The sequence below is a fragment of the Delphinapterus leucas genome, chromosome 10 (assembly GCF_059928025.1).
Source record: "Delphinapterus leucas isolate spDelLeu-1000000601 "Yukka" chromosome 10, BTC_Dleu_Yukka2, whole genome shotgun sequence".
NCBI lineage: Eukaryota > Metazoa > Chordata > Mammalia > Artiodactyla > Monodontidae > Delphinapterus > Delphinapterus leucas.
The window spans coordinates 100,662,455-100,690,280 of NC_143138.1; the positions used below are offsets into that span (position 1 = coordinate 100,662,455).

A 27,826-nucleotide genomic window follows, 5' to 3' on the forward strand; every position below is an offset into this window, starting at 1 on the left:
CTAAGTGAAATAAGTCAGAGAAAGACAAATACCATGTGAGTTCACTTATATGTGGAATCTGAAAAACAAGACAGAGAGTCCCATAGATAGAGAAAACAAACTGGTGGCTGCCAGAGGATAGACGGGTGGGGAGGCGGGCAAAATGGGTGAAGAGGATGTAATGTACAGCCTAGGAAATATAGTTAATAACATTGTAATAACTTTGTATGGTGCCAGATGGTTACTTAACTTATTGTGGTGATCAATTCATAACGTATGTGAATGTCAAATCACAATGCTGTACATCTGAAACGAATATAATACTGTATGTCAACTATAGTTCAATTTAAAAAGGAAAATAAAATGTAAGACAACCTTAGTTTTAAGTTAAAATAAAATATTCAAATATACTTCAATAAAATTTTTAAAATAAGGGAATTCCCTGGTAGTCCAGTGGTTAGGACTTGGTGCTTTCACTGCTGGGGCCTGGGTTCGACCCCTTGTCAGGGAACTAAGATCCCACAAGCCATGCAGTGCAGCCAAAAAAAAATTAAATTAAAAGATAAAAATAAAATAAAATATTCAAAGTACATATCTTTTTAAATAATTTTTTTGATAATAAAAACTTTTACTGACTGTCTGTAAGACCTATATCCAAAAGTTCATAGCAGTTTAATTCATTATAGCCAGAAAATGGAAATGATCCAAATGTCCATCAGCTGGTGAATGGATAAACAAATAGATACACAATGGAATACTATTCAGCAATAAAAATGATGCAAGAACATAGCTGAAACTCCCAAGCATTATGCCAAGTGAAAGAAGCCAAACACAAAAGACTATGCACTGTATGATCCCATTTACATTAAATTCTAGAAAAGGCAAAACAATAGTGATAGAAAGCAAATCAGTGGTTGCCAGGGGCCAAGGGTTGGTTAGAGAACAGAGGACTTACAGCAAAGGAGCATAAGAAATCATTCTGGGGTGATGGAGATGTTCTATACCATGATTGCTGTTACATGACTATTCATTTCTCAAAACTAATCAAACTGCACACTTAAAATTACTGGGTTTTATTGAAGTATATGTCAGTAAAGTTGACAAAGAACATTAAAAAAAACAATTTTATGAAAAAAGATTCTCCCTTGGCTTTGTTTCTATGAAGTTTTCAAAACAATATAAATGCATACAATATGCTTTACTTATGCTTTTTCATTATAACATAAAGGTCTGTAATCCTAGAATCACTACCAATAAATTTCTTAATGTTCTCTGGTACAGATTAAGACAAATTATACAATCACATTGTTAGTTTGTATTGCCAAGTACATTGCATAATTGATGACCAAATGTCCTTTTTACTTGAATTACATCATAAATATATGCTACTTTTCCTCATTTATACTTTTAATTTTAATGAAGTGAATCATTATTCTGATGATTCTGTTATTCTGGTGGATTTGCTTTTCTGACACGTTTAACTTCTTAAAGTGATTTACTGTCCACTATCTGTTTGTTTCTCTTTAGTGTCTTTTTTATTTATTTATTTAATTTATTTTATTTACTTATTTTTGGCTTTGTTGGGTCTTTGCTGCTGCGTGCGGGCTTTCTCTAGCTGCAGAGAGTGGGGGCTACTCTTCGTTGTGGTGCGCGGGCTTCTCGTTTTGGTGGCTTCTCTTGCTGCGGAGCACGGCTCTACACATGTGGGCTTCAGTAGTTGCGGCATGCGAGCTCAGTCGCTATGGCTCGCGGGCTTCTCATTGTGGTGGCTTCTCTTGTTGCAGAGCACAGGCTCTAGGCGTGTGGGCTTCAGTAGTTGCAGCACACAGGCTCAGTAGTTGTGGCTCACAGGCTCTAGAGCACAGGCTCAGTAGTTATGGCGCACGGGCTTAGTTGCTCCACAGCATGTGGGATCTTCCCAGACCAGGGCTCGAACCTGTGTCCCCTGCACTGGCAGGCGGATTCTTAACCACTGTACCACCAGGGAAGCCCCTAGTGTCTTCTTTAGATAGGAGAGGTTTAAAGGTCCTAGACTCAATATTTAGATTTCTAGGTTAAATATGCTGTAAAATAAACTTACTAGTGCCAGAAGGAGACACAGAATGAAAGTGATTTACTATCATAAAAGCCTTAAGGAATACATAAAAGTAAAGCCAAAAGATAGCAAGTTGGTGACACTAAGGGACAGACCTCACCCACAAATGTGTTCTGTTTTGGCTTGCACAGTATGTTAAAAATCAAGAGATTATTCATTTAACTTTCTAGTTTCTCTTGAATATTCAGAAGCCTTGGCAATACTGGGCTCACAGTCCTAACTTACAACAATCAGCTAAAGCTCAGAAGACACTGTCCCTTTAGACAGGGCACATACTCTTTCTTTAGTCCATCCAAGCCTCTAACACTTGAGTTCACTCACTGTCACTATGTACCTGGCTACATGTATCTGAGTTTTCAAACCCTAGTTTGAAACAGTTTGAGGTTAGTGCCTCAACTAAGCATAACTGAGAGATGAAGTTAGAGTTATATGAATGGAGTTCCCCCTAAATTTGTTATGCTTAGTTCTCCTTCCAGGCAGACCAAAAAAACCTGTTCATTAAGAGTAAATGATAAGAGTCCCTCCCATCAGGAAACTTACACAAGCCTCTTAGATAGCCTCAATCCTGCAGCCTGTGGAACAAAAACCACATTCACAGAAAGACAGACAAGGTGAAAAGGCAGAGGGCTATGTACCAATTGAAGGAACAAGATAAAACCCCAGGAAAACAAATAAATGAAGTGGAGATACGCAACCTTCCAGAAAAAGAATTCAGAATAATGATAGTGAAGATGATCCAGGACCTCGGAAAAAGAATGGAGGCAAAGATCGAGAAGATACAAGAAATGTTTTAAAAAGACCTAAAAGAATTAAAGAGCAAAGAAACAGAGATGAATAATACAATAACTGAAATGAAAACTATACTAGAAGGAATCAAAAGCAGAATAACTGAGGCAGAAGAACAGATAAGTGACCTGGAAGACAGAATGGTGGAATTCACTGCTGTGGAACAGAATAAAGAAAAAAGAATGAAAAGAAATGAAGACAGCCTAAGAGACCTCTGGGACAACATTAAACACAACAGCATTTGCATTACAGGGGTCCCAGAAGGAGAAGAGAGAGAGAAAGGACCTGAGAAAATATTTGAAGAGATTATAGTCGAAAACTTCCCTAACATAGGAAGGAAATAGCCACCCAAGGCCAGGAAGCACAGCAAGTCACATACAAGATAAACCCAAGGAGAAACTCGCCGAGACACATAGTAATCAAATTGGCAAAAATTAAAGACAATGAAAAATTACTGAAAGCAACAAGGGAAAAACGACAAATAACATACAAGGGAACTCCCATATGCTTAACAGCTGATTTCTCAGCAGAAACTCTACACTGCCAGAAGGGACTGGCATGATATACTTAAAGTGATGAAAGGGAAGAATCTATAACCAAGATTACTCTACCCGGCAAGGATCACATTCAGATTCGATGGAGAAATCAAAAGCTTTACAGACAAGCAAAAGCTAAGGGAATTCAGCACCACCAAACCAGCTGTACAACAAATGCTAAAGGAACTCCTCTAAGTGGGAAACACAAGAGAAGAAAAGGACCTACAAAAACAAACCCAAAACAATTAAGAAAATGGTCATAGGAACATACGTATCAATAATTAAATGCTCCAACCAAAAGTCACAGGCTTGCTGAACGGATACAAAAACAAGACCCATCTATATGCTGTCTACAAGAGACCCACTTCAGACCTAGGGACACATACAGACTGAAAGTGAGGGGATGGAAAAAGATATTCCATGCAAATGGAAATCAAAAGAAAGCTGGAGTAGCAATACTCATATCAGATAAAATAGACTTTAAAATAAAGAATGTTACAAGAGACAAGGAAGGACACTACACAATGATCAGGGGATCAATCTAAGAAGACGATATAACAATTATAAATAAATATACACCCAATCGACAGTAACACAATAACGATGGGGGACTTTAACACCTCACTTACACCAACGGACAGATCATACAAAATGAAAATAAATAAGGAAACAGAAGCTTTAAATGACACAACAGAACAGATAGAGTTAATTGATATTTATAGGACATTCCATCCAAAAACAGCAGATTACACTTTCTTCTCAAGTGCGCACGGAACATTCTCCAGGATCGATCATATCTTGGGTCACAAATCAAGCCTCAGTAAATTTAAGAAAATTGAAATCATATCAAGCATATTTTCTGACCACAACACTATGAGATTAGAAATGAATTACAGGGAAAAAAACGTAAAAAACACAAACACATAGTGGCTAAACAATACGTTACTAAATAACCAAGAGATCATTGAACAAATCAAAAAATACCTAGAGACAAATGACAATGAAAACACGACGATCCAAAACCTATGGGATGCAGCAAAAGCAGTTCTAAGAGCGAAGTTTATAGCTATACAAGCCTATCTCAAGAAACAAAAATCTCAAACAATCTAACCTTACACCTAAAGGAAGTAGAGAAAGAAGAACAAACAAAACCCAAAGTTAGCAGAAGGAAAGAAATCATAAAGATCAGAGCAGAAATAAATTAAATAGAAACAAAGAAAACAATAGCAAAGATCAATAAAACTAAAAGATGGTTCTTTGAGAAGATAAACAAAATTGATAAACCATTAGCCAAACTCATCAAGAAAAAAAGGGAGAGGACTCAAATCAGTAAAATTAGAAATGAAAAAGAAGTTACAACAGACACTGCAGAAATACAAAGCATCCTAAGAGACTACTACAAGCAACTCTATGCCAATAAAATGGACAACCTGGAAGAAACGGACAAATTCTTAGAAAGGTATAACATTCCAAGACTGAACCAGGAAGAAATAGAAAACATGAACAGACCAATCACAAGTAATGAAATTGAAACTGCTTAAATACCTTCCAACAAACAAAAGTCCAGGACCAGATGGCTTCACAGGTGAATTCTATCAAACATTTAGAGAAGAGCTAACAGCCATCCTTCTCAAACTCTTCCAAAAAATTGCAGAGGAAGGAACACTCCCAAACTCATTATATGAGGCCACCATCACCCTGATACCAAAACCAGACAATGATACTACAAAACAAGAAAATTACAGACCAATACCACTGATGAATATAGATGCAAAAATCCTCAACAAAATACTAGCAAACAGAATCCAACAACACATTAAAAGGATCATACACCATGATCAAGTGGGATTTATCCCAGGGATGCAAGGATTCTTCAATATATGCAATCAATCAATATGATACACCATAATAACAAACTGAAGAATATAAACCATATGATCACCTCAATAGATGCAGAAAAAGCTTTTGACAATATTCAACACCCATTTATGATGAAAACTCTCCAGAAAGTGAGCATAGAGGGAACCTACCTCAACATAATAAAGGCCATACACGACAAACCCACAGCAAACATCATTCTCAATGGTGAAAAACTGAAAGCATTTCCTCTAAGATCAGGAACAAGACAAGGATGTCCACTCTCACCACTATTATTCAACATAGTTTTGGAAGTCCTAGCCACGGCAATCAGAGAATAAAAAGAAATAAAAGGAATACAAGTTGGAAAAGAAGAAGTAAAACTGTCATTGTTTGCAAATGACATGATACTATACATAGAGAATCCGAAAAATGCCACCTGAAAACTACCAGAGCTAATCAATGAATTTGGTAAAGTTGCAGGATACAAAATTAATGCACAGAAATCTCTTGCATTCCTATACACTAATGATGAAAAATCTGAAAGAGAAATTAAGGAAACACTCCCATTTACCACTACAACAAAAAGAATAAAATACCTAGGAATAAACATACCTAGGGAGACAAAAGACCTCTATGCAGAAAACTATAAGACACTGATGAAAGAAATTGAAGATGATACCAACAGATGGAGAGATATACCATGTTCTTGGATTGGAAGAATCAATATTGTGAAAATGACTATACTACCCAAAGCAATCTACAGATTCAACGTAATCCCTATCAAATTACCAATGGCATTTTTTACGGAACTAGAACAAAAAATCTTAAAATTTGTATGGAGACACAAAAGACCCCGAATAGCCAAAGAAGTCTTGAGGGAAAAAAATGGAGTGGGAGGAATCAGGCTCTGTGACTTCAGACTATACTACAAAGCTACAGTAATCAAGACAATATGGTACTGGCACAAAAACAGAAACATAGATCATTGGAACAAGATAGAAAGCCCAGAGATAAACCCATACACCTATGGTCAACTAATCTATGACAAAGGAGGCAAGGATATACAATGGAGAAAAGACAGTCTCTTCAATAAGTGGTGCTGGGAAAACTGGACAGCTACATGTAAAAGAATGAAATTAGAACATGCCCTAACACCATACACAAAAATAAACTCAAAATGGATTAGAGATCTAAATGTAAGACTGGACACTATAAAACTCTTAGAGGAAAACATAGGAAGAACACTCTTTGACATAAATCACAGCAAGATCTTTTTTGATCCATCTCCTAGAGTAATGGAAATAAAAAACAAAAATAAACAAATGGGACCTAATGAAACTTCAAAGCTTTTGCACAGCAAAGGAAACCATAAACAAGATGAAAAGACAACCCTCGGAATGGGAGAAAATATTTGCAAACAAATCAACAGACAAAGGACTAATCTCCAAAATATATAAACAGCTCATGCAGCTCAATATTAAAAAAACAAACAACCCAATCCAAAAATGGGCAGAAGACCACAATAGACATTTCTCCAAAGGAGACATACAGATGGCCAAGAAGCACATGAAAAGCTGTTCAACATCACTAATTATTAGAGAAATGCAAATCAAAACTACAATGAGGTATCACTTCACACCAGTTAGAATGGGCATCATCAGAAAATCTACAAACAACAAATGCTGGAGAGGATGTGGAGAAAAGGGAACCCTCTTGCACTGTTGGTGGGAATATAAATTGATTCAGCCACTATGGAGAACAGTATGGAGGTTCTTTAAAAATCTAAAAGTAGGGCGCTTCCCTGGTGGTGCAGTGGTTGAGAGTCCACCTGCTGGTGCAGGGGACACGGGTTCGTGCCCCGGTCCGGGAAGACCCCACATGCCGCGGAGTGGCTGGGCCCGTGAGCCATGGCCGCTGAGCCTGCACATCCGGAGCCTGTGCTCCCCAACGGGAGAGGCCACAACAGTGGGAGGCCCGCGTACCACAAAAACAAACAAACAAAAAAAACAACTAAAAATAGAATTACCATATGATCCAGCAATCCCACTACTGGGCATATACCCAGAGAAAACCATAATTCTAAAAGACACAGGCACCCCAATGTTCATTGCAGCACTATTTACAATAGCCAGGTCATGGAAGCAACCTAAATGCCCATCGACAGACGAATGGATAAAGAAGATGTGGCACATATATACAATGGAATATTACTCAGCCATAAAAGGAATGAAATTGGGTCATTTGTTGAGACGTGGATGGATCTAGAGACTGTCATACAGAGTGAAATAAGTCAAAAAGAGAAAAACAAAGATCGTATATTAACGCATGTAGGTGGAACCTAGAAAAATGGTACAGATGAACCGGTTTGCAGGGCAGAAGTTGAGACACAGATGTAGAGAACAAACGTATGGACACCAAGCGGGGAAAGCTGCAGGTGGGGGTGGGGATGGTCGTGTGATGAATTGGGTGATTGGGATTGACATGTATACACTGATGTGTATAAAATTGATGACTAATAAGAACCTGCTGTATAAAAAAATAAAATTCAAAAATTTTTTTAAAAAGAGTAAATGGTAAGAATGCATACGTTCTACTGTAGAAGGCAAAATGTATACTGAATGCTGATAATGTGGTACATTGTGTAATGAAATTATAAGCAATTTAGTATATTTCCATGCTAAGCACAAACCCAGATTCCAGAGCTCTATTCATTATGTTCACTAATGTAAGAAAGCCAGTTCATGCGCAAAACTAAAGCAACAAGAACAAACAAAGCATCTTTATTTCTCTACCATAAAACTGAGCCTTTTCATATAATACATGAAGAGCACATGAAATATACTGAAGGTTTTAGCAAAAGGTTAAAATAAAATACAGCAATATGTTAGGAAGCAAATAGGAATATAATTATAAGGATTCATTATTAGCTATAACGATTATTATTCATCTCACTTATTTAATGAAAAGGGAAACCATCTTTTGCCACAACTTTGAGGTACTTGATGAGATAGATACCTCTTTTTTTTTCTTTTTTTTTGTGGTACGCGGGCCTCTCACTGTTGTGGCCTCTCCCGTTGTGGAGCACAGGCTCCGGACATGCAGGCTCAGTGGCCATGGCTCACGGGCCCAGCTGCTCCGCGGCATGTGGGATCTTCCCGGACCGGGGCACGAACCCGTGTCCCCTGCATCGGCAGGCGGACTCTCAACCACTGCGCCACCAGCGAAGCCCAGATACATCTTTTTAGTCACCAAAGCAAAGTTTGCAGAGTCCTAGATACAAAGAACAATAAGTTAACAGATAATCTAACAGACTTACCCGTTCTGCAGATGCCTCATCCCCTGGCAGACACGCAGCAGCAGCAGCAGCAGCAGCACAAGCTATTTCCATCACAGTGGAGCTGGTAGGAGCATCAGTAGTGGATGAAGATCTGGGTCGGCCGGACTGCATAACAGTTGCCATCTCCTGGCCAGATTTCCTGTTGATTTGGGGACTTCCCTTTGGGGCCTCTGGCTTGCCCCGCCTACTATGCAAGCTTGTCCCTCTCTTCATCTTGGGTGGCACTCGGATCTGCTGCAGGACACGATTCAGAGCTGTGGGGTGGGTGGGGACACCATCAATCTCAGCACACGCGTTCTGGCTTTCTAGATCCATTTCGGGTTCTGGATCTGCCTGAATTTGTTGCACATCATGTGGAGACACTGATGACCTCCTGCGCTGGTGCTGGAAGAGATGCTTCAAGCCTTGGCCAATCACATTAATGTTCTCCAAAGCATTGTGGGTCATTTTAGACAACTTTTGTTCTGATTCTGTCTGCTTTCTGGCCTCTGCATCTTGGGATCTGCCTCCAGGATCAGGGTCCTCAAATAACTGTTCACTGCCCGAAGGCTCCATCAGTAGACTTAATACGATTATTTGCAAACTCAAAAATTTTTAAACACACCAAGGCTGTCAAATTAGGTAGGCATTGCTTCAACAGTAACTACACATGCAGCTTTGAGACGAAGGCTTCATGCCTATCTAATGTTAAAAAAGAAAAGAAAAGAAAAAAAAGAACCTCATATTATAAATCCATGCAGAAACTCCAGGGTTAAAACAAAGAAAAACATGCCACTAGCCAAACAATTAAGCAATCTTTAATCAGAAGATTAAAAGATAGTTTTCCAGATAGTGGGTAATGATTATCTTCTAGAATAGGAGAAAAAGCTCAGAAACAAGTACACAGGAAATGAAAAGAGCAACGTTTTAAAAAATCCTACAAGTTTCAATATGAAGAAGAACTGAATACTAGAGGAGTCATCTTGGAATGGAAACCATAATATTTAAGAGAACAGCCATTACTTGGGGAATAAGGGAGAACAGAGCACAGAGCATTCAATATATACAGTCTTGCTGAGGCAATTTAAATTATTCCTCTCATTCAAAATCACAATTATCTGTACGCTAAAGCTCAGTAGAGTAAATTCAAAGAATAATAGTGAGAAGTGAATATCCCAACCTAACTATATGTGGATTTTAATGGAAAAGAGGAATTTCTGGTTAACTTTCATACTCATCAAGGTCACTGGCAACTAGAAGTGATAGGTTTGCTCTTTTGAGAAGAAAATGTAAATTAAAATCTTATAAGTTGAATTCTCTGCTGAAGCCCAAATGACCTTTTGGCACCATATGAGTGAATGATCCAGAGAGAATCTGTCTTCAGAGAGACTAAAGCTTTGCTCAGTACCAGCTATCAAGATAAGATACTCAAAGAAATGCCTTTCTTTGAACAGTGTCAACCCTGACAGAGGCTTCCCATACACAGTCAGTCCTCCATATCCACAGGTTCCACATCTGCAGATTTAACCAATCTCAGATGGAAAATATTGGGGGTGGGGGAGTTCCAGAATGTTCCAAAAAGCAGAACCTGAATTTGCCATGTGCCCAGCAACTATTTATATAGCATTTACATTGCATCTGTAACTATTTTTATAGCATTTACATAGTATTAGGTATTATAAATACTCTAAAGATGATTTAAAGTATATGGGAGGATGTGCATAGTTATATGCAAATACTATGCCATTTTATATAAAGGACTTGAGCATCTGAGGATCTCTGTATTTGCAGGGGTCCTGGAACCAATCCTCCAAGGATACCAAGGGACAACTGTATTCACAAAAATTCAAAAGCAAAGAAGTGACACAGTAACCAGGTATGACTAAAAGTAGAGAAAAAGAAAGGTCAAATAGCAACCACATACCAATATTAAATGCAGGAAATTAAAAGGAAGTTGAAACTAAGAGATGCAAGGTCAGCACAATTGCCATGGTTACAGAAATCACATGCCAAAAAAAGGGAGGGGAATGGTAAGGATGAGAGTTTTCAAAGCAGAAAGTGTGTTTTTTTTTAATTGAGTTTCTGCAAATATATAAAACAAAATTATATTAATGTACAGAACCTGCTAGGGAGGGCAAAATATGGTGTAGGAAGGTCTTTATTTCCATATTTTACCTCAGACTTTCATTCAAACAGCTTTAAAACTCCCTACACTACACCAAGTACTTTGAACAGTCTAAGTCACTACTAGTGAAGCACCTAAGGCGGTCACGTTCTGGGGATATGCAGACCCCTGGCCACCAAGTAGCAATCTAAAAGGCATAAATTAGCTGGATTTAAGAGTTCACTGTGACCTCCAGGCTACTAGAGGTCAAAGGGACAGGAATGCAAACCCACTAGACCTTTCTTCCTGGTAACTACTCTCAGAAGACCTTCTCATCATGTATATGGACATTGTCATTGTGGCTCTGCTGACCATATTCTTTCATGCCTATTTTCCAATCTGCTAACCTCTTCATGACTCAGGAGAGTAAACTGTGCTGACAGCGTTAAAGACCTTTGTATCTCACCAGTACCTTCCTACTGTCTAAATACCACAAAATTCTTTGCTCCCAAACTAAGCAAATGAGTAGGAGCCATGAGAATGGGAAATTTCACGGCCTTTCACTCAAATTCTTTGTGGCCACACCGAAATCTTGCCACACCACTGGGGGCCTCCTACCTTTTTCCTGACTGTGTATTGCTTTATATTTCCTTTTCCCTTTTCAAGAGCCAAGAAAGAGGCCCTTAATCCTTACTAGATTAACAACTGTCTTGGCTTGTACTGGAGTTTTCTGTGGCTCCTTGTGGGGAAAAATGTTGCCAATAGTGTATGTGTTTAATTATCCTCATCTTCTCTCAAGAGTTTGTAGCACAGACTAATAGTTATTGAATTATTTTCACTCTGCAAAGCATTAAGCTTCTCAGAGAAAAAGGGCTATGTAACCAAGATAATCCAGTAACAGTGTATATCAAGTAATCTCTTCTTCCACTGTGAAAGCAGCAGGCTGATAATGAGGAAGTAATTTACTTTTTTTCTTATTTATATTGCATTAGCTAAATAATACAACTGATTTTTTTTTGGGTTGATTTTGAAAGTAAATATGTAAAATAAGCTTCTCCCATGAGAATAAAAGATACCATGAAGAGAGGAATGGTGTCAAGGTTAGCTGGAAAACCAAATGACCCACTTGTCTCATATATAAACATATCAGGAATTTATTACTCAGCAAATCAGTTTCAATTTAACCAATCTCAGATGGAAAATATTGGGGGTGGGGGAGTTCCAGAATGTTCCAAAAAGCAGAACCTGAATTTGCCATGTGCCCAGCAACTATTTATATAGCATTTACATTGCATCTATAACTATTTTCATAGCATTTACATAGTATTAGGTATTATAAATACTCTAAAGAGTATTATAAACTAATCAGGTAGTCACCTGCTTCTTATTTTTTAAAAAATGGAGAATCTGGTACATTTTAAATGTCAGTAACTTCATTTGAGATTTCACTAGCATGTCTACATTATTTATTTTCAAATAATTCAAAATGATCAATTACAAGGAAATGCCAGCATGTCTAGGAAAACCTAGAAATAAAGTGTTAATTTTCAAGCCAGAGCTTGCACAGGATATCGACATAGCTGCAAAGATTACCTAGAAGGAGAGTAATAAATTCTGGGATTTCTAAAGGCAAAACATATATTAATGATACTAACAGAAGCTTACTTAACATGGAACACTAAAGAAACTTAATTGAGCTTTGAACATCAAGTTGTTAGACAAGAATTTTGAAAAACAACCTGTTGCACTGATTATAAAATGTAATCTGGTACTTGTACCTATCATCTGCATTACTGCTGTGACATCAACACAAACAAGAAATATTTCTTGTCCAAAAAAAAAAAAAGAAAAAGAAAGAAAGAAATATTTCTTGTCAAATACTGTGAAACTTGGTAAAACTTTCTGTAGGCCAAGAAAAAATCTTGAAGGCCACCTTTTAATTTGTGACAAATATTAAGGAAGGTCAAATGCTATGCCAAAAATACCAAAGACAGTAATGCTATAATAATTAATTATATAAAACTTGTGACAGTAAGAAAAGCAAGCACTAAAGGAATTCAATAATGTGAAAGTTTTTTAGAACTCCCCTATTTTCTTCTGTAAGACAGTAGTAAAATTCAAACCAATAGTAACTGTTGCTCAATTTATAAAATTTCCCAAATAACCATATTGAGGTCTCTGGTTTAACACAAACAAGTACAACAGTAAAGCTAAGTGTGCTTTCGAAAGAAGGAAATGTTAGCTTCTCTTTTATTCATTCAGCTTCTCTGAAAAGTAAAGTTCTTTTAGTAAGCCAGAGGAAATGGGTAAAGAGCAAAGGGAACAAAAGGACATGGGAGAAAGGGGGCAGGCGAAGGGGTGAAAAGTGGGGAAAAAAGAGGAAGAAAACCGGTAGCCACCAACAAACCAGGTATTTCAGATAACTTTGTTAAATTCTCAGAATTTTAAAGAATTTTTCTACAACAGTTTTGCAAAAAAATTCCAAATTATATATGAATTATCTTTCTTTTTTTCCTTTAAGTTTTTCTTCCCAACTGTTTAGTTTTTGTGATAGATATGGTGACCAAAGCTTTCTGGTCTGGCTATGAACCAAGTTATTTCACTGATGATAAAGAGTTGGATACTTGCCTTTATCACTCTTCCTCAAGCACTTCTAAGGTGTTCTGGAATCCTTTTAGGAAAAGCTGAAAAGCAAACATTAAGAAATACAAAGTGAGAAACTTACAAGACGGAAACATCTATATAAACAAAGAAAAGTAAGTATACACATAACAAAATGTTAACACTTATCTCTCACTGGTGGGAGTAGGGTAATTTTTTCTAGTGTTTTTTAGTATTTTCTAATTTTGCAAAGGTATAATAAAAAACTGTAATCAAGGAAAAATACCTTGGGAAAAAAAGAAACTTGTCAATACTTAAAAAAGAAAGTGGCGTGTTTTATAAATAGCAATGAATATTTTTACACTATGATACTGAATTAGGAATGGATATTCCATTAATTCTGATCTTAAAGTAACATGAAATGCAAAACAAGTACATACATGAAAAACAGCATAATTTTATAAGCAAATATTTTTCAAGTAGCTTCCAATTGTCTACCTGCAATTTTATATTTAAAAGCAACTCTTAAAAACTATATCTACCCTGAACAATTGAGGCTCAAGATGCACCAAAATTGAAAATTTCCTGGAAAACAAGTTTCTGACAGCCATTACCAGAGAAGCAATTTACCTAGGCACATATTTGGGGGGCATCTGCTTTGTGCTCAGCATTATACAGACCAAATAACGTATCCTATCTTACCCTCAAGGAACTCACAATCTAGGATGGAAAGTAAGATTTACATACTTGCAACTTAAGAAAAACAGCACAAAACAACATAATTAAGTGCTAAACTGTGGGAGGAAAACTGTGATTACCATCAGAAGCAGAAGATTAGTTAGATTAGATTTGTCCAGAAAAGCTTCAAGAAGGAGAAAGAAGCTTTAATGAAGGATGAGAAGATGGATGAATAAGCAGGAAGATATAGGCCAAGATTCCCAGCTAGAGAGCAGTAAACACAGCACAGATCAGTAAATACAGTATACGTTTGGGGGCTAGTGAAGAGGCCAGATGCCTGTACTGGTGGATACTCATTTCTGAGTCATCTGGAGAACTAAGTGGCTGGTGGGCAGATGTGAATGGAGGATTTTCCATCTTTAAACTTTTTCTACCTTTTGAATTTTGTACTTTATGACTATTATTATGTTGAGAAAAAATAAACTTACATATTTGAAAAAAAGAAAGTAAATACATGTTAAATGTTTTAATCTCTAGGGTAAACATTTAAAAATAGTAGAAGAGTATATAACTACTAGGCTAATAGAAAGGAAAAGCAGAATTAAAATACCCAAATAAATGCAAAAAGGCGGGAAAGCAAGATCACAGATAAGTAGAACATATAAAAAGCAAAATATAAGATGTCAACTGTAAACCCAAATATTCCAGTAATTACATTAAAAGTAAGTGGACCAAAAGAAAAAAATCATTGTACTAAATAAAAAACAGGGAATTGGTGGTCCAGTGGTTAGGACTTGGTGCTTTCACTGCAGTTGTCCGGGTTCAATCCCTGGTCTAGGAACTAAGATCCCACAAGCTGCGCAGCATGGCCAAAAAAAAAAAAATTTCAATCTTATGGTGTCTAAAAGAATCACACCAAAAATATAGAGAACAATTAAAATAAAACGTATGGAAAAGGTCACACAAACATAAACTAAACAAAAGCTGCTCTAGCTTTATTAATAGTACTCAAAGTAGATTATAATGCAAAAAGCGTTAACAGAGGAGTAATTCATAGGATTAAATGTAGAATTCATCAGGAAGACATAATTTAAAATTTGTATGCATGCAATAACATAGCCTCCAAATACATAAAGCACAACTTAGCAGAACTACAAGGAGAAGTGAAATATATCCATAATCATAATGGGGAAATTTTTAACATCTATCTCAGTAATTGATAGACTAAATGACCTAAATAGGAGGAAATAAAGAGATAAATATAGATTTGAATAGCATGGTTAACAAACTGGAACTAAACAGACATATATATAACACAGCACCCAGTAACTGCAGAATAAATACTCTATCAAGCACAAAGAGATCACTTACAAAAACTGATCCATATGCTGAGCACTAAGGCAAGTTTCACAAGTTATTCTGACCACAATGTGGATTCCTAAGGTTTAGAAAGAGTAGATGAAACCACATTCTCCCCACCACCCACACTGTCTCCTGACCCAACCTGTCGGCAATACAGATGGGATGAAGCAATACAGAGGCTGGACAAGCACCCAAAAACCTAAAAGAGAGAAACCTTTCTCTCTAACCAAAGGAAATACAGCCCCAAGAGCATGAAAGAATCCCATTGCGGTCAGGAAGATTAAACCACAAATTATGATAAATTGCTGAAGACTGAATGTGGGCTAGCATGAGAGTGTAAAGTCTCTGCGGGCTGCAATCATAGGAGAGTTTCCACCCTATTACAGGCTTTTCCTCCAGAAACCCCAAAAGGCTCTCTAATGCGGGGGCGGGGGGGAGGGGATCTGAGAAAATGCAAAGAAAGTTCCTCATCCCTGCCCCCACCTCTGTGGAGCTTGGCAGCCAATGCCAATCAGCCCAGATCTATTTCCCCTATCTCCCTATGGAATGAAAGATTTAATCTGCAAGAAAAAAAAAATCACCAAGGCCTGTACCCTGAGAACACTGGCAGAATCTCACTATAGCTGGAAGAAAGAAAAGGAGACTACACCCAATCTTCACTATTTCTCTAAAGTAACAATCTTAATACAGGGGGAAAGGGCTTTAAAAACTTTAACTTAGGGACTTCCCTGGTGGTCCAGTGGTTAAGACTCCACACTTCCATTGCAGGGGGCATGGGATGGATCCCTGGTTGGGGAACTAAGATCCTGTGGTATGGCCAAAAAAATAAAATAAAATAAAATAAAATACAGGGGCAGAGAAGGCTGCTTTAAATAGAAAATTCAAATAAAGAATAAACTATTATTGGTTAAAATCTATTTTAAAAAAAAACTTTGCCTTAAAAAAAGGGGGGGGGGTGTTAGAAAACCTAACCCAGATGCAGCAGTTGGGGAAAAACAAGGACGGGGAACAACTCCACTCCTAGAAGTAGAAAGTTTTATGAAGGCCACAGCTCCAAGATCCAGGTTCTAGTGCCTGCCAAAATCTGAGGTTTAACAAACCACCACAGAACTCCCCCCACCCTCCACTACCAGGCTAATAAGCTTTGAGTAAAAATAACAATGGAATATAGCTGCAAAGGACGAACTCACTGTGTGAAACAGCACAAAGGGAAAACCCAAAGCCAAGCAGGGAGATAAGAGACACTAGGGAAATCTGAAGTCTCTGGTTTCCATGGCAACAACAAATGTCAACTCTGGTAACCATAGCAATAATAATGTTTAAACATAGCTCAACCCCTAACAGATTAATTCAAATTCCACCCTAAAGGACTAGCAGAAGGAAACTTGCAGTGTTCTCCAAGCATATCAGATATTTACCTCAGTACTTCCTGTTCTATACAAAATGGTCACGTTTCAACAAGAAATTATGAAGCATGCCAAAGGCAGTAATAAAAACACAGTTTGAGGAAACAAAGCAATTATCAGAACTAGATTCAGACATGATATAGATTTTAGAGTTATCAGGGAATTTAAAACATGATTAATATAGTGAAGACTCTAATGGAAAAGGTAGACAACATGCAAGATCAGATAGGTAATTTCAGAGAGACATGGAATTCATAAGAAAAAATCAAGTGGAAAAAACATGGTAATAAATAACAAATGCTTCTGACAAGCTTATTAGTAGATTTGAAACAGCTAAAAAAAGAATCAGTGAACTTGAAGACCGGCTAATAGAAATTGCTCAAACTGAAATGTAAGGAAGAAAAAGAATAGGAAAATAAAACAGAAAAAAAAATCCAAGAACTGTGGGAAAATATCAAACCGTGTAACACTCAGAGTGCCTGGAGAAGAAAGAACAGAGCAGAAGAAATATTTGAATGGCCAAGAACTTACCAAAATTAGTAACAAGACACCAAACTACAGACTTAAAAAGGTCCAAAAACATCAAACAGGATAAATAACAAAAAAACAAAAACAAAAAAACTAAGCATATCATATTCAAATCGCTGAAAGGCAAAGAGAAAATCTTGAAGGCAGTCAGAGAGGGGAAAACATATTATATACAGAGGAACAGGATAAGGATTATAATAAGCTTCTTGTCAGCAACTGTGCAAGCAAGATGATACTGGAGTAGCAACTTTAAAATGTAAGAAAAAACTGCCAAACCAGTATTCTATATCCAGTGAAAATATCCTTCATAAATGAAGAGGAAATAAGGACTTTCCCAATGTAAGCTGGTGCAGCCACTATGGAAAACAGTATGGAGGTTCCCTAAAAAACTAAAAATAGAGTTGCCATACGATCCAGCAATCCCACTCTTGGGTATATGCCCAGAGAAAACTCTAATTAAAAAAGATACATGCACCCCAATATTCATAGCAGCACTAGTTACAATAGCCAAGACATGGAAGCAACCTAAATGTCCATCAGCAGATGAATGGTTGAAGAAGATGTGGTATTATGTATACAATGGACTACTACTCAGCCATAAAAAAGAATGAAATAAACTTATTTACAAGACAGAAACAGACTCACAGACAGAGAAAACAAACTTACGCTTGCCAAAGCGGAAAGGGGGTAGGGATAAACTGGGACTTTGTGCTTAACAGATACATACTACTATATATAAAACAGATAAACAAGGCCTACTGTATACCACAGGGAGCTATGTTCAATATCTTTTAATAACCTAAAATGGAAAAGAATCTGAAAAAGAATAGATATATGTGTGTGTGTGTTTGTGTGTGTGTGCATAACTGAATCACTTTGCTGTACACCTGAAACTAACACAACGCTGTAAATCAACTATACTTCAATTTTTTTTAAATTCTGATTTCAAATTTCTTACATCATCAAGCAGTCACAATACGTCATTCAAAAGAAAAAGGAAAAAACACTCATAATAAACATATAACATATGTTACATTTCAATACGCCTTCAGAATGTCAAATTTTGCTCAACTGCCACAGAGCCAGTCGTAAATCTCTCTAGAGTAAATGGATGAACACAAAGTTTAGAAATGAAACTTCATCATGTTTTTCAGATTTTAAAAAAGTCTCTAACTTATGCTCTTTCTCCTTCACTGTAGGTCATTTGAGATGGTTTCAATGGTAACACATACTTTATGCTTTGCTACACTGCAAATTTATTCAACAGTTCTATTCTTGAAGTCATTATTTCTTCTCATGCTTCTATTTTATAAGGGACAACATTTTTCCAGCTACCTCCTAAGGGGATTTGTGATTTAGCAACATCTTTTCCCAGCCCAGTCATTCACACTCAAAACAAATCTTTCTCTTGAGACAGAAATGAGAAAGATATAATCAAGGAAATTCAAAAGACATTTACTACTTTGAAAAATGTAATCTCTTCAGTCAGAAATATAGTTTTATCACACTTCCTTGAGTTTATTCAATAAATATGGCCAAAGCAAGAGGACCTTACAGTGACTACAAAGAACAGGTAGTTACAGCACCTTAGCTTAAACTGTTCTGTGAATGAATGAACACGCAAACATGAGAATACAAAATACTAAGATACAGTGTTTCATTAAAGTGAGAAATATGGTCAAAGTGAGACTGCCCAGTGAGTAGTTGATAACTGCTAGACAGCAAATGCACTGGCAGACTCTATCTGATGTATTTTGGAACTATGGAGTCTATTTAAGGCTTGGATCTTCCAGGGGGGAAGGCTTGGACAATAAGTTGCATTTAATTTCAATTTCAACTCTTAGCACTGTAGCAGCTACGCAGCTTCCTCCAGCAACATGGACGTGAGCTGAGCAAGGTTCCTACAACAGCTTGGACACAGCTTGTGGGACCTAGGGTGGGCAAAAAAAAGACCCTGTCTTCCAAATATCACAGATCTATGCCCTGATCACTGATTATTGCTTCTGATCACAAAGCTGCAAAGAGACAGGTGCCCATTTTTGTTGCACCTTACCTCCCCACCACCTCGTACCACCCTGTAGTTGCAAGGCCCTCCCTCTCCAGCTAAGTGACTTCCAAGGGATTTATTTAAAGGACTGGTTTCCTGTTCTCCCAATCCTTCTCCCCGCCTCCTTTCCCCCCTATCGGGAGCAAGACCCTAAAGACTAGGACATTCGAAAGCAACTGCATACACATTCTTCTCAAGTTCACATGGGACACCTTCCAGGACAGACCATATATTAGCTCACAAATTCCTAGAAACACAAAATCTACCAAGACTAAATCAAGAAGAAATAGAAAGGGACTTCCCTGGTGGCGCAGTGGCTAAGAATCCGCCTGCCAATGCAGGGGACACGGGTTCGAGCCCTGGTCCGGGAAGATCCCACATGCCGCAGAGCAACTAAGCCCGTGTGCCACAACTACTGAGCCTGCACTCTAGAGCCCACGAGCCACAACCACTGAAGCCCGCGTGCCTAGAGCCCGTGCTCCACAACAAGAGAAGCCACCGCAATGAGAAGCCCACGCACCACAACGAAGAGTAGCCCCCGCTCGCCACAACTACAGAAAGCCCGCGCACGTGCAGCAACAAAGACCCAACACAGCCATAAATAAATAAATAAAAATTTTTTTTTAAAAAAAAAAGAGGAAATAGGAAAATAGACCTATAAAGAGTAAGGAGATTGAATCAGTAATCAAAAATCTCCTGACAAATAAAAGCCCTGACTTGATTTGTTTCACTGGTCAATTCTACCAAGCATTTAAAGAAGAACTAATACCAATCTTTCTTAAACTTTTCCAAAAAATTGAAGAGGAGGGAATACTTCCTAATCATCCTATGAAGACAGCATTACTGATACCAAAACCAGACAAAACCACCTCAAGAAGAGAAAACAACAGGGTTATTATCATAACCCTTATGATAATATTGAGACATTTTTTGCCTTTTTCACTTTCACCCTCTCATGAGGATAACATGACGTTCTCATGGCTCTTAGGGCTAATGGGATATAAGAATCTAGCTGTCTTGTATGAAGTCAAACATTAAAGAGATTGGCACAAATGTAAAATAATCCTACTCTTATTAAATATTATTTTAGAAAATGACGTGTTATTCATATTAACATGTAATGGGTTTATTACTTTTTAAATTAATTAAATATTCTTTAAAATCTGTTTTGATTGCTAATACAGTAAATATCAATAAACATAACCCAAATAAACAAAAGCTTTTTGGGGTCCTCAATAATCTAAGTATAAAGGAGGCCTAATACCAGTTTAATACTGGTCTAACTCACAAAAGTTAAAGAATGACTGAGGAATCGTCCCAAATTAAAGGAGACTATACGGACTCTGCCCTGGATCTTGGACCGGGAAACAAAAGAAAAGATAATTGGCAAAATTTGAACAGGATTTATAGGTTAGATAACAGTATTGTATTGATGTTCACTTCCTGATTTTGGTAATTGTACTGTGATCAATAAAATGTGAACTTTGGGGACTCTGGGTGAAGAATTCGGGGGATTCTTTGTCTAGTTTTGCAACTCTTTATAGATTTGAAATTATTTCAAAATGAAAATTAAAATTCTTTTAATTAAATTGATTTAAAAGATCACTCAAACTAAGTATCAGAGAGGATGTGGAGCAACTGCAGCTAGTGCTAATACTAAATGGTATAACCTCTTTGGAAAACGTGTGGCAGTATGGTAGGCAGAACGGCCCCCCAAAAATGTTTCTATCCTGTGAATATGTTGCCTTACCTGACAAGAGAGACTGTGCAGACATGATGGAATCAAAGATTTTGACACTGGGAGGTTATCCTGCATTATCCAGGTGGGCTCAATGTAATCACATAGGTCCTTATAAGTGAAAGAGGGAGGCAAGAGTGTCAGAGTCAGAGGCGATGGGACACAGAAAGAGAGGTCGGTATGATTATATTTTGAAGATGAAAGGGGGTCATGAACCAAGGAGTATAAACAGCCTCTAGAAGCAAGAGGCAAGAAAATAGGATTCTCCCCTAGAATCTCCAGAAAAAATACAGCCTTGCCAACATCTTGATTTTAGCCTAGTGAGATCCATTTCAGACTTCTGGCCCCCAGAAATGTAAGACAATAAACATGTGTTGTTTTAAGCCATTAAGTTTGTGGTCATTTGTTACAGCAACAGGAAGCTAACAGCACTTTCTTAAAAAATTTAACAAACACCCTCCATATGACCTATCCATTCCATTCCAGATTTTTACCCAAGAGAAATGAAAACATACATCCAAAGACTTGTACATAGATGTTTACAGCAGCTTTATTTATAATAGCCCCCAAACTAGATGGATAACAATCCATATGATAGAACACTGCTCAGCAATAAAAACTAAAAAAAAAAAAAAAGATCAATACATGCAATAACATCAATGAACTTCAAAAGCATTATGCTGAGTAAAAGAAGCCAAGCAAAAATACAAGATTTATGATTCCATTTATATAAAAAATTATATATAATATACATATATATGTATGCATATAAAATTAACCTACAGTGGTTGCCTGTGCATGGGATTGGAGGGAAAGATGGATTACAAGGGACAAGGGGAAACTTTGGGGGGTGATGAAAATATTTATCTTGATTATGGTGATGGTTTCAAAAGTGTATACTTATGTCAAAACTCACTAAATTAAAAACTTTATGTGCAACTTATTGCATGTTAATTATACTTCATTAAAATTTTAAAAAATTTAATAAAGTGATAAAGAAACAAACATTAGTTTTGAACACCTACATACTCAACACTGAGCCAAGAACTGTGAAACAATCAGGAAACAAATGCAAGGAGTATGAAATAGTAGATAAGAATCTAGACCTTAGAACCAATTAGTCCTATATTTGATTGTCAGTTTCAATAATTGGTAGCAAAGGGAGTCTTGGCTTTCTAAGCCTCAGTCTCATTTTCTATAATAATATCTAACTCATATGGTTGTTGTAAGAATTAAAAGAAATAATATATGAAAATCACCTCTGCCAAATTTGGAAGTACCCAATTCATGGTAGCTATAAGAATACTATATTTTTTTTCCCCCCAGAATCTGGTGAGCTGCATGCTTCTTTACAGGTGAGGCCAATCTAATTCTTGACTTACATATTAATTCTTACGTTTATTTAAATAAAAGAATTATAAGAAGCAGTGTACACAAACAATAAGAGAACTTAGAGCAAGGGAAAAGAAAAAAAGTAGTGCATTACAGTGAAATAAATTAACTGATGGTCCTAACAAAAGCCCTGAGTTATCAAGAACAGATTCATTAGGGACTTCCCTGGCAGTCCAGTGGTTAAGATTCTGCACCACCAATGCAGGGGGCGCAGGTTCAATCCCTGGTTGGGGAACTAAGATCCCACATGCCATGGAGTACAGTCAAAAATTTTAAAAGAAAGAAAGAAAGAAAGAACAGATTCATCATACACAGAAAACTGTCTTTAAGAGGGTGAAAATTTTTTTCTTACAAGGCCAAAAAGGAACACACCTTTCAGAAAAATTACTATTCTAAAATGGTTAATTTCTTTGAAAGCTACATTTCTTCAACAGAGGTAAACTTTACCAATCTGGAAACATTTATAACTCTTTATCCCCTTTCAATATTAAACAAATGAAATATTACCATATATGACAAAACATTTTCTGTAGCTCTAAATAATTTACTTTGTATGATTCTCAACAATCCTAAAGATATAAATTCCTCAAAGCTGAAACAAAATGGTCTACTGAAATCAGACTTTCATACAAAACCTTTCAGTATTTCTTAAATGAAGTAAAATTTTAAAACATGCAGTACATGCTATTATGGCTCACTTGCCTACTAACTGTGGGTCCTTGAGCAAATTACTTAATTTGATCTCTAAAGTATGGATAAAAATATTTCCCATCTCATGGGGTTACTGTAAAGAATAAATGAGAAATGCATGCATGGAAAGTACTTTATATAGTGCCTGGCAAGAAGTAAGCAAATACTCAGTAAGTGTTAGCTGCTATTTTTTTTTTTTTAACTACTATTAAACACATACCTCCAACCTAGCCTTACACGTAAAGCAACTAGAGAAAGAAGAACAAACAAAACCCAAAGTTAAAGTTCTCAGAGCTCCTGGTACGAGCCTCTTTCCTTGGGTGGATTCTTGGCTTTTCTCCCAGCATGGCCCCCAAACACCAGTTTTCACTTCCACCCCAAGCAAAGAAACCGAAGAAACCGAGACTGACTCCTGCCTCCAGGCCAGAGGAAATATCTGCTTCTCCGCACTTGCCGAAGGAAGAAAAAGAATAGCAAGAAGCAATTGAACATACTGATGAAGTACAAAATGAAAACAGACAGACTTGACGAACAAGCCAGTGAGGAGATTTTGAAAGTACAACAGAAATATAACAAACTCCGCCAACCATTTCTTCAGAAGACGTCAGAATTGATCGCCAAAACCCCACATTTTTGGGTAACATCATTTGTTAACCATCCGCAAGTGTCTGCACTGCTTGGGGAGGAGGATGAAGAGGCGCTGCATTATTTGACAAGAGTTGAAGTGACAGAATTTGGAGATATTAAATCAGGTTACAGAATAGATTCTTATTTTGATGAAAACCCTTACTTCGAAAATAAAGATCTCTCCAAAGAATTTCATCGGAATGAGAGTGGTGATCCGTCTTCAAAGCCCACTGAAATCAAATGGAAATCCAGAAAGGATGTGACAAAACGTTCAAGTCAAACGCAGAATAAAGCCAGCAGGATGAGACAGCATAAGGAACCAGAAAGCTTCTTCACCTGGTTTACTGATCATTCTGATGCAGGTGCAGATGAGTTAGGAGAGGTCATCAAAGATGATATTTGGCCAAATCCATTACAGTACTACTTGGTTCCGGACATGGATGATGAGGAAAGGGAAGGAGAAGAAGGTGACGATGATGATAAAGAGGAAGAAGAATTGGAAGATACTGATGAAGAAGGGGATAAGGATGAAGGAAGATGAAGGAGAAGATGACTAATGGAACACTGATGGATTCCAACCTTCCTTTTTTAATTTTCTCCAGTCCCTGGGAGCAAGTTGCAGTCTTTTTTTTCTCCTCCTCCTCTTGTGCTCAGTCGCCCTGTTTTTGAGGTCTCTTTTCTCCTTTATACCATGGCTCACAACTTATTTTGGGGGAAAATACCTTGAGCAAAATTCAGTGAGAAAAGAATCTCTACCCCTTTCTGTTTCAAATTCATTTTTATCCCTTCTTGTCTCAACAAAAACTTTATGGAATCAACACCACCATGCTCTGTGGGAAAAAAGAAACACCTTCTGCTCCCTTAGCTCTGCTGGAAGCTGGAGGGTGCTAGGCCCCTGTGTAGTAGTGCATAGAATTCTAGCTTTTTTCCTCCTTTCTCTGTATATTGGACTCAGAGATTGCACTGTGTCTCTACGTGAATATGGACAGTTAGCATTTACCAACATGTATCTGTCTACTTTCTCTTGTTTAAAAAAAGAAAAAAAAGACTTTAAAAAATGGGGTTATAGAAGGTCAGCAAAGAATGGGTTTGAGATGTTTGGATGGGTTAAGTGGGCATTTTGACAACATGGCTTCTCCTCTGGCATGTTTAATTGTGATGTTTAATGGACATCTCTGCAGTTTAAGATGACACCTTTAAAATAAAATTCTCTCCTAATGATGACTTGAGCCCTGCCACTCAATGGGAGAATCAGCAGAACCTGTAGGATCTTATATGCAATTGACATTCTCTATTGTAATTTTGTTCCTGTTTATTTTAAAAGTTTTCTTTTTGTTTCTCTGGAAAGGAAAGATGATGCTCAGTGTTAAAGGTTAAAAGTGTACAAATTGCTTTGTTACAATAAAACTAAATGTGTATACACACACAAAAAAACCCCCTAAGTTAGCAGAAGGAAAGAAATCATGAAGATCAGAGCAGAAATAAATGAAATAGAGACAAAGAAAACAATAGCAAAGATCAATGAAACTAAAAGCTGGTTCTTTGAGAAGATAAACAACATTGATAAACCTTTAGCCAGACTCATCCAGAAAAAAAGGGAGAGGACTCAAATCAATAAAATTAGAAATGAAAAAGGAGAAGTTACAATGGACACCACAGAAATACAAAGGATTATAAGAGACTACTACAAGCAACTATACACCAATAAAATGGACAACTGAGCAGAAATGGACAAATTCTTAGAAAGGTACAACCTTCCAAGACTGAACCAGGAATAAGTAGAAAATATGAACAGACCAATTACAAGTACTGAAATTGAAACTGTGATTAAACTCTTCCAACAAACAAAAGTCCGGGACCAGATGGCTTCACAGGCATATGCTATCAAACATTTAGAGAAGAGTTAACACCTACCCTTCTGAAACTCTTACAAAAATTCGCAGAGGAAGGAACACTCCCAAACTCATTCTATGAGGCCACCATCACCCTGATACCAAAACCAGACAAAGATATCACCAAAAAAGGAAATTGCAGGCCAATATCAATGATGAACATAGACACAAAAATCCTCAACAGAATACTAGCAAACCGAATCCAACAACACATTAAAAGGATCATACACCACGATCAAGTGGGATTTATCCCAGGGATGCAAGGATTTTTCAATATCTGCAAATCAATCAGTGTGATGCACCACCTCAACAAATTGAAGAATAAAAACCACATGATCATCTCAATAGATGCAGGAAAAGCTTTTGACAAAATCAACACCCATTTATGATAAAAATCTCCAGAAAGTGGGCACAGAGGGAACCTACCTCAACATAATAAAGGCCATATATGACACACCCACAGCAAATGTCTTTCTCAACAGTGAAAAACTGAAAGCATTTCCTCTAAGATCAGGAACAAGACAAAGATGTCCACTCTCGCCACTTTTACTCAACATAGTTTTGGAAGTCCTAACCACAGTAATCAGAGAAGAAAAAAATAATAATAAAAAGAATCCAAATTGGAAAAGAAGTAAAACTGCCACTATTTGCAGATGACGTGATACTGTACATAGAAAATTCTACAGATGCTATGAGAAAACTACTAGAGCGCAACAATAAATTTGGTAAAGCTGCAGGATACAAAATTAATACACAGAAATCTCTTGCATTCCTATACACTAACAACGAAAAATCAGAAGAGAAATCAAGGAAACAATCCCATTTACCACGGCATCAAAAAGAATAAAATACCCAGGAATAAACCTACCAAAGGAGACAAAAGACCTGTACACAGAAAACTATAAGACACTGATGAAAGACATCAAAGATGACACAAAGAGATGGAGAGATATACCATGTTCTTAGATTGGAATAATCAATACTGTCAAAGTGACTAAACTACCCAAAGCAATCTACAGATTCAATGCAATACCTATTAAATTACCACTAGCATTTTTCACAGAATTAGAACAAAAAATTTTACAATTTGTGTGGAAACACAAAAGACCACAAATAGCCAAAGCAATCCTTTTTTTAAATTTTAACATCTTTATTGGAGTATAATTGCTTTACACTCTTGTGTTAGTTTCTGCTGTATAACAAAGTGAACCAGCGATATGTACACATATATCTCCATATCCCCTCCCTCTTACATCTCCCTCCCACCCTCCCTATCCCACCCCTCTAGGTGGTCACAAAGCACCAAGCTGATCTCCCTGTGCTATGTGGCTGCTTCCCACTAGCTATTTTACATTTGGCAGTGTATATATGTCAATGTCACTCTCTCACTTCGTCCCAGCTTACCCTTCCTCCTCTCTGTGTCCTCAAGTCCATTCTCTATGTCTGTGTCCCCATGCAATCTTGAGAAAGAAAAATGAAGCTAGAGGAATCAGGCTCCCTGACTTCAGACTATACCACAAAGCTACTGAAATCAAAACAGTGTGGTACTGGCACAAAAACAGAAATACAGATCAATGAAACATGATAGAAACTCCAGAGATAAACCCATACACCTATGGTCACCTAATCTATGACAAAGGAGGCAAAAATATACAATGGAGAAAAGACAGTCTCTTCAATAAGTGGTGCTGGGAAAACTAGACAGCTACATGTAAACAAATGAAATTAGAACACTCCCTAACACCATAAACAAAAATAAACTCAAAATGAATTAAAGACCTAAATGTAAGACTGGATACTATAAAACTCTTAGAGGAAAACACTCTTTGACATAAATCACAGCAATATCTTTTTGGATCCACCTCCTAGAGTAATGAAAATAAAAACAAAAGTAAACAAATGCGACCTGATTAAACTTCAAAGCTTTTGCACAGCAAAGGAAACGATAAACAAAACGAAAAGACAACCCACAGAATGGGAGAAAATATTTGCAAACGAAGCGATCAACAAGGGATCAATCTCCATAATATACAAAAAGCTCATGCAGCTCAATATCAACAAAAAAACCCAATCAAAAAATGGGCAAAATATCTAAATAAATATTTCTCCAGGGCTTCCCTGGTGGCGCAGTGGTTAAGAATCCACCTGCCAATGCAGGGGACATGGGTTTGAGCCCTGGTCTGGGAAGA

General features: G+C 37.1%; 1 protein-coding gene and 1 pseudogene across 11 annotated transcripts in view; one reads left to right on the forward strand and one right to left on the reverse strand.

Annotated features, from left to right (window-relative positions):
* The window catches only part of TMCC1 (transmembrane and coiled-coil domain family 1), a 221,290-nt gene that overhangs the window by 151,744 nt on the left and 41,720 nt on the right, over positions 1-27,826 (reverse strand). For 6 of the 11 annotated variants that reach the window (XR_016394766.1, XM_089919772.1, XM_089919769.1 and 3 more), the window contains exons 1-2: positions 13,305-26,880; positions 8,573-9,274 (exon numbers count right to left, since the gene is read on the reverse strand). Coding sequence is in view for 9 of the 11 variants with exons in the window: in XM_089919772.1 (XP_089775898.1) it covers positions 8,573-9,148 (576 nt within the window). In the remaining 2 variants the exon portion in view is untranslated. Of the gene's footprint in view, positions 1-8,271; positions 9,275-13,304; positions 26,881-27,826 lie in introns of those variants that run through there. The other 5 variants (XM_089919767.1, XM_089919768.1, XM_089919766.1 and 2 more) reach the window with 4 other exon arrangements.
* LOC115801549 (protein SET-like) lies at positions 23,212-25,712 on the forward strand (annotated as a pseudogene).